This window comes from Juglans regia, chromosome 2 (assembly GCF_001411555.2).
Source record: "Juglans regia cultivar Chandler chromosome 2, Walnut 2.0, whole genome shotgun sequence".
In the NCBI taxonomy this organism is placed as follows: Eukaryota; Viridiplantae; Streptophyta; class Magnoliopsida; order Fagales; family Juglandaceae; genus Juglans; species Juglans regia.
Window position 1 is genome coordinate 2962699 of NC_049902.1, and position 8126 is coordinate 2970824.

The 8126-nt window shown below is 38.5% G+C and overlaps 1 protein-coding gene across 1 annotated transcript; it reads right to left on the reverse strand.

Moving 5' to 3' along the window:
• Window positions 1-339: 339 nt before the first annotated feature.
• Window positions 340-2825, reverse strand: LOC108991451 (dof zinc finger protein DOF5.6). Its single transcript, XM_018965693.2, has 2 exons — window positions 2442-2825; window positions 340-1824 (listed from the first exon to the last, which is right to left on the reverse strand). Exons 1-2 carry the CDS (start codon window positions 2490-2492, stop codon window positions 913-915), a joined length of 963 nt encoding a protein of 320 aa, XP_018821238.2. The 5' UTR covers window positions 2493-2825; the 3' UTR covers window positions 340-912.
• Window positions 2826-8126: the final 5301 nt, after the last annotated feature.

An 8126-nucleotide genomic window follows, 5' to 3' on the forward strand; every position in this document is an offset into this window, starting at 1 on the left:
TAAGCATTAGATATTTTAACTGTGTAAATCATGCTAACTGAACGAAGAAGGAGATTAAAATCGGAACTAAATTGCAGAATGCAATGAGAAAAAGCAACGAAATGCAGTGAGAAAAAGAAAAGGCTGCTATTGTCACTATTCACTACTGTTCATCTTATACACGCTTTTAAGTATTAGGAAGAAATAAAATAGTAAAAAAAAAGATAAATTCGTTAATTTGTGGTGTAGAAAATAAAGTAAAAATTTTCATGTAAAAAACAAAGGCACTTCGAACGCTTTTGCATATAAAATAGCTTAATCCCTTATCACGAAATAAAAAGACAGCAGCATGAAATATTAGACTATGCAAGATCAAGCACTTTTTTCAATTTTAAAATGCAGAAGTACTATCATATCTTCCTCGGTCTTACAACAAAATCCTAGAGATTTGAATGTCGTACACACAAGACAGCAAGTTCTGACAAGGTGATTATAAGAAATATATATATAATATTACATAAACCCATAATAATTGAGACACTAATTAATCAGGCTGTCGTTTTTGGACCATAATGTTTTCTCATTCACACTCGTGTCTCATGTCCATAGAGATGGAAGACCACGTTCGTAGAAATTAAGAAACACGAAAAAAAAAAAAAAACACAATCTTTCCATCACAGGCATACATACAAATAGTTGGATAAACTTAAGAGATTGAATGGGGATAATTACGTTACTAATCACACCAAGTACCCATGATGCATGCATGGTTGGTAGATCTTTGACTGTGGAGATCCAAGTAATGCATGCTGAGATTAGTTTAGACAAAGGACTGGATGATCAAGAAGTTCCGTAACCATTCATCATGCATGCATGGTTGGTAGATCATCTTTGACTCATGTGGAGATCGAAGTAGTGCATGCTGAGATTACTTTAGACTAATGGATTGGATGAAGATGTTCCGTAACCATTCATCATGCCGGTCCACAAACCTAGACCATTGAGATACCCAAACGAGTCCTTTCCAGCATCAGAACAACCTTGGTCTTGCCAATCAAGGGACAAGAGCTTGGTGTTTGGCTTCACATCTATTGCAGTATGGTCCTGATGATGATGATGATGATCATTTGCATCATATGGCAGCATTAACCTCTGGCATGTCTCCATGAAAGTTCCAGTAGTACTGTTTCCATCAATGGACATTCCATATGGAGAGCAAAGACCATGAAAATTTGGTGCCAAACCATGGGCACTGCTCAAATCTCCCAGCCCACCAACCATACCCAAGTCACCATTCCCCATAAAATCGTAGTTCCTAGAATTCCCAGCAACATTTTCCATCTTAGTACTCTCCATAAAGTCAATAGGCCTAGGGTTCTCGAGCATCCCATGATACTTGGTGTCCATAAAATTTGGGTTCCCGAGCGTCCCATGCGTGCCTAGGATATGAGTAAGATGAGAAAGTTGCACCTCAGGGAAAGAAAGTTGAAGATCGGTAGGGTTGTGGGAGGATGAAGATCCTGGGTGATTTTGGTTCATGGGTTGATCATTGGGTTTTTTAGCAGAAACCTTCTTGTTCTTTCTGCAGCCACCACCCACAGGAATGTTCCTGAGGGTACCTCCTTTGGTCCAATACCTCCTGCAGGTCTTGCAGAAGTACCTTGGCTGAGAGAGGCTGTAGTTGTTGTAGTAGCAGAATTTGGTGTGGGTTGAGTCACACCTTGGGCACTTGAGAGCTTGGTCGTGCTGTGGCCTCAGCCGCCTCTCCATCAAGGGCCTCGAGCATGTGAGCATGTCCTCGGACGGCGAGGAGGAATTCATCCCAGAGTCATCGTGAATCGTGCCCTGGAATAAAAAAGGACAAGAATAAAGGAAATATGTCAGAAAATGCCTAGACATTCTACGTCCTTTCTGCGGCCGAATAATGAGGATGTTAACACAATATTCCTTGTCCCTTCGGATGTCAATCAGAATGTCTGACTGAATTAATAGATATTGCAGGAGCTACGCTTAAACCGAGAGTATTATGGCATATTTCCATTAGTTATTAGCTTCTTTATCTGTGAAGCCAGCTTTTGAAAAACCTGGGACTAGAAAAATATTCTCTAATCAAAGTCTGGAGTTAAACTTCAACTTAGTTCCCTTCATTTGCAAGTGATACAGATGCCTTACTTTCTAATCATGTAAAACATAATGCCATTACGATCACTATTAAAGAAAACAACTCCATTTTTTTTCTTCAAGCGTCCTACTTCATACATCAACGCGGTTTTGCTATCTTCCTCGACTTTGTGTGCCATCTAGTTTTGTACAAGTACAAAGCGCGTTTTCAGGATCAAAATTGAACTGAATTGTTTGTTTTGAACGGCATTTTGAAGACAGGATATTAACTAAATGATGTTATAAATGATTATGATCAGCTATTCAATTGAACTTTCAAATTAATGCAAGGCATAGCATACCTGTAACCAGTCAGACGAATCCATGCAAACTTGCAATGAAGCAAGACCCATTAAACTGACACCCCAACAGCTAAAAACGCAGTTCCTTTCTACCCAAGTACTCAGAAGCACTCCATCTCTATCACTATTTCACTTCTATTACTATAAAGTGGGTAGGTGTCTGTCTCTCGGAGAAACAGAGGATTAAGAAGAAGGAGAATGAGAAAGAAACCGAAGAGTCTTGTCTGTATGTTTGAGCGACTTGGGAAGGGGCCGAAGGGGCTGTAAATAAGAAGAAGAAAAAAGCAAGTCTAGGAGAGCAGCTCTACTCTGCAGCTACATCTATACACCGTCGGTGGCGAAACAGGTAGGTCCCACCACTGCCTCACGTCCCGACACTAACCCCACACATTACATCAGCTTGAGTAAATCTCCACTGACAAATCGAACGGCCATTATGTCATCCCCGGACCTTTGTGTTGGTGGGGGCATGCAGGGGACGAGGATGGCCGTGCGATGGTGACCATTAGGGGGTTTAGACGTCAGATATCGCGGCTTGGTCGTCACATTTAGCGGTGTCTGAATTGACAGAAGCCGATGAGTGAATATTTGGGACCTCGATAAAGAGAGCATACCGAAAGGGCACTCCAACTTGCGGGGCCCAAAACGAGTTACCCTCAACGAGTGGACCCCAACTCGTTCTCTCCTCCTGCAAGCAAACGAGATTCTCATTTCTTCTCCCCCCCCCACCCACACGTCATCACGAGTCACGACCCAGCCCCCAATGCCACGTGCCTCATGCGTCCGTCCTTCCTCTTTACCGCCCTCCTCACTCCTCAGTGCCACTTCACTTGCAACCTTACACAGCACTAGTAGCGTTCAGCCATTGCTGAAAACATTATTCTGCTGTTCCACCTATTAGTTTTGTCCAAATCTGGTACATAATTTCTGGCAATTTGGATATTGAAATGAGGTAGAAAAGGCTTCTACTTTTGTATTATTCAAGACCATAATTTGCTCATTTAATAATGCTGAACTTGATACACTTAAAAAGTGATAAAGGAAGGATTAATTTTTCAGTTTCTTAGCTGAAGTTTTGACGACAGGGCACTTTTGATCCAAACTTATTGGATTCCAAGTTCAAATGAAAGTTGTATTGGAGTTGGGCGGGTTGGTGCTGATATCTTAAAATGAAGAAGATTCGAAGCCCTCATCATGAAGATGACGTGATATATACATGCAGAAGCTAGCTAGAGAGCGAGGACGCTTTACCGCTGAGAAGAACAATATGTAAGGGAGATGGCGTGAGCAACACACTCCAGTCAACAGGGCCCAAAGTACACACACTGTCAGGTGAATAAAGTGAACCTGTGCCCACGTTCCACCGTACACCTGACTCCGGGTTCCTTTTTTTTGTATGGAGTGGATTACGCATTGTTGGCAATATTGCCAATTATTCAGTTCATCATTCTCTCTTTCTTTCTTTACAAATATTAACATGTCAATCATAAGAATGCCATATTGTCATCCTTAGGTGTAAATTTAGTGGTGCTTAAAAGGACTACCTATATATACTGTGGGACTACAAAAACTCAAACGCCTATTGCATTTTCCTAAGCATATCTAGCACATGCTTGCCTGCCTGCAACATGGTGCTTTGTATATTCAACGATCAGATCGATCCTCATGATCTTAAACACATTCACTTTCAAAGTAATATTTGCTCTTGATTAAGTTAATAACAAATAAGGGAAGTCGTAAGTCTCAAGCAACTTCAAGCATCCTATAATCTATCTTTATCTACATTTTACTTTCACTTTTTTTTTCTTTATTGGTTTCCATTACCAAAATAAAAGTTTCGGAAAGGCCGATTAACACATCAATTCAAAAGTTATTTTTTCTTTTTTTGTTTTCTTTAACTCAAAAATCCTTTATGCATCTTTTCATTAAGGAATTAAATTACATATATACAAGACGTACAGAAGCAAGGAAAAAAGAGCAATGCAGTTACAGTGCTGCCTTGTTGAGGACCATTGCAATATTAAGCCGACAGTATCTTTGGACTCTCAAAGAAATAAAAGGTGAGGATCATTGAATAACCAAATATTAATTAGAGTCTTAAAATAAAACGTCGGTTTGAATTTCAAGTTGTGATCATGCATTTGGGATTGTCCCTTTAGACACAGAATCAAACGGTTTCAAAGTGAGAGCATCTAGCTGCTGGCTCGACCCCTTTGATCATTAGATTCTGTAGTGCTCTTTGTCATCGTGATGATGGTCAAATTACTATCCCTCGTAGTTAGTGCAGTCAAGTTGATAACAATAGGAAGGCTAGAGACCCACCATAAGGCCTGTTTGATCCCTAAGCTTTAGGCTATCCACACCACATGTAGGGCAATGTTACTTTCAATAGAGAAACGAAAAACTTGGTTCTGGCTCACTTTTGGGACCAATATTATTGCTCAAAAAAGGTCGGCATGATGGATGTAAGGGTTTTTTCCCTGTCGGCACAATCACGAGGCCACGGTAAAGCAAGTTAGAGAGTCCAAGTCCAATGACCCTCCACTAAGAAGAGTCAGAGGGTCTAGCACTAGCCCACAAGCAAAACCCATCTTAAAAAATACCTCTACATAGAGAAAGCAGACGATAGGAGTAGATGTTGATAAAACTCGCTGTCCTGACAACACTCTGCTAAAACCTTACCCTTAAGAACATGTGCAGGTAAACGGCCGAAAAATAGGAAGAACTAGTGATCTCCTGATAGTGAGCATGGAGAGACTTAATTGAAAAAGATTTTAAATAAAGTAAGTCAAGGTGCCTGCATTAATGTAAATCAAGGTGCCACGCTGCATTAATAGTGTAACTTTTCAAACTACATGATGCATTAAATGACTCTGAACAATGGAAAGGACGGCCCCCCAATGTTAGGGATGAACTGTTCTCACAAACAATTTAGTATAAGTTACGAAGAAATTTTTCTAATTAGTTTACTCACAAATTATTAAGAAAATATATTAATTTTGGCCGCTAATAAGACCTCCATTCTCCATATTTGCTTAAGGTGTGCAGTGACAATCTGAATATCCGAATTTCTAGAACCCAGTCTGAAGTTGCGTGAAATACAACATTAACAATGGATTAACTCTCTCTTGATCTAACGACTCCTTTGCCGTTTGGCAAAACAGTGAGTTTAGTGTGAACTGAGGATCATGGACATGCAACGTAGATTGTTCAAGTTCATCATGTCTAACCTATAAGTATATGTTCGTGCATGTGAAATATTATAAGATCATTCATGTGTTGACAACTTGAAAGGAATATAAGTTCAGCTTGTTTGTTGGCACTTCGTTTCGAGTGCGTAAATGCCGTTTGTTTAGAACCACTACACGAGAAGTACCGAGTCCACGTCCAGGGCTAGCTGTACGTAATACGACATTCACATGCGTATATTGTTCTACTCGCAGTACTAATTAGTCACAACTCATACGCATGCGCGACACTTCCGACGGTGACTGCGGCGCATGTTTTATTTATCGAATAAGTCACGTCCCTACAGATATTATTCCCTCTGACCAGAAGTCCAAGACAATTTATATTCCTGTTGGGGCCGGTGGACAGGATGATCTTATAAAATATCATACCCACACATACTTTCAGTTTTGTTGTTATTTTGTTGCTTTTTATCTCTTTGTTCACTTCTAGCTCGCATAGTCGCATGCACCCAGAATGATTGGTGGACAACTTGTCCTGCTTTTTCTAAATTATATCCAACTGATCATATTTTTGGGTCCCGTTTTAGCCTCTTGGAGCCGACCATTGGTCCTGTCCTCTGGCTGGCACCATCTCCTTGATTCCAAGTTCAGTGGCAGAAGTTTAATTTGGATTGATCGTGAGAATTTGCTGCCGTGAAAACTAAGAAACAATCGATCACACGATGTAAAATTTATTTATTGACAACGTGTCTATTGTCCACATAAACTGCAAAAAATTTTAATTTCTCGATGTATATTAAAGTATACTGAGGAGCGAAACTACAATATTCAAAATGGCTATATATACAATTCATAATAAATATATATAAGATTGTATTGCGAAAATCTTAATTTTTACGGTTTATGAGTTATTCGCTCGAGCGAAGTGTTGAGTTAACGTCGAATAAACTCTTTGTCTAAAGTTCCTTCGAGCGAACTCTTTACATGAGCTTTGCTTGAGCGATGTATCATTTAAATATCGAATGAACTTTTTATCTAGAGATTCTCGAGTCACAAACTAGTTCAAAAAAAATTTCGCCTCCCTCAATGGCCTAAGTCTTATTGAAAACTATTGTGTTATCAAATCGGACCGTTACAAAAATAAATCAAACTCTACAAAATCAACATTTGATTCTCAACTTAAAATGGTTGTAAGGATCGTGTGACAATTAGCTTTCATGAGCTCGTTTACATACATACATATATATATATATATATATTTATATGGTGATCATTGATAGTAAAAAAAAAAGGTAGGACCTAGCTAGAACATTATCCATATGGTTGGACGGGTAAAGCAAGGATTAACTTAACAAATTGCAATATACTTGAAATAAAAAGAATCTAATACATATTTTGGCTGCATATATAGCTAGGTTAGGTACCTAGCTACCTTAGCTCTGTTTCAAAAATCTACTCCAAAATCTCTCATGAGTTGACTTTATAAAACGGCTCATATATATTAATATATATATATATATATATTTATATTTGTCCCTAAAATATTTAAACACAAATTACAGACATGACGAATAAGATCATACGTACCAACTAACGATAGAATCGGATCTAAGGGAAGATTTGCACGTAATTGTCTCCTTGTCTTTCTTTTGATCAATACTTGTAGCTTCTCTATAAGATAATTTACTGTAATCATGATTAGTGGTGGCAGGCAGACTTTGAAGAAGATTATCCATATATACGACACACTACTACTATATCCAATATCTAGTAGAGAAATTGCTATCAAATAAAACATATTTATTTATTATCTATTTTCTCATTATCCTCTCATCATCGATCATGATATAACATTAGATGATATGTTTACAAATGGAATCAACTTTCTTATAACAAAAGGATTGATTACACGAGCCTTATCTAATATATATGTCCATTTGTAATTATTAGTTTCGCTCCAAATGGCCGGTGTTTGATCGCAGTTAATTAGTACCTCCCACTAAAACAAATGAAGTTATATAAATTGTGGAGCCTATGAATTACGTACATGTGATATCATACACATTAAAACATCATGATAAATAAGCTAAACCTTGCTAATTATATATGTACGTGTTTGGATTATGTGCTGCGTGTAAACGGGACTGGCCGTAACGTACGTAATTGTTTCTCTTGAATTGAATATATTTGGACAAAATGCATGCGTGAGTACTGGATGCATGCCAATCACGATTATTAATGCATGGCTAGGATTTGAAAATTCTTCTATGGTTTTAGTTGAAAATTAATTGCAGTACTAACTATATATGGTCGAGGATATCAAGCAAATAATCGTAGGCGACACACCATGCAATGCATCTTGGCAAATACGACAAGCTAGCTAAGAGCATTGGCAGTACTGGATTCTTTCAATTTGTCTGGTAATGTAGATTATCAACCCAACAAAATATATGTTATGTTCTCTGTGGGCACTTTCATCTATTGCCACGAACTC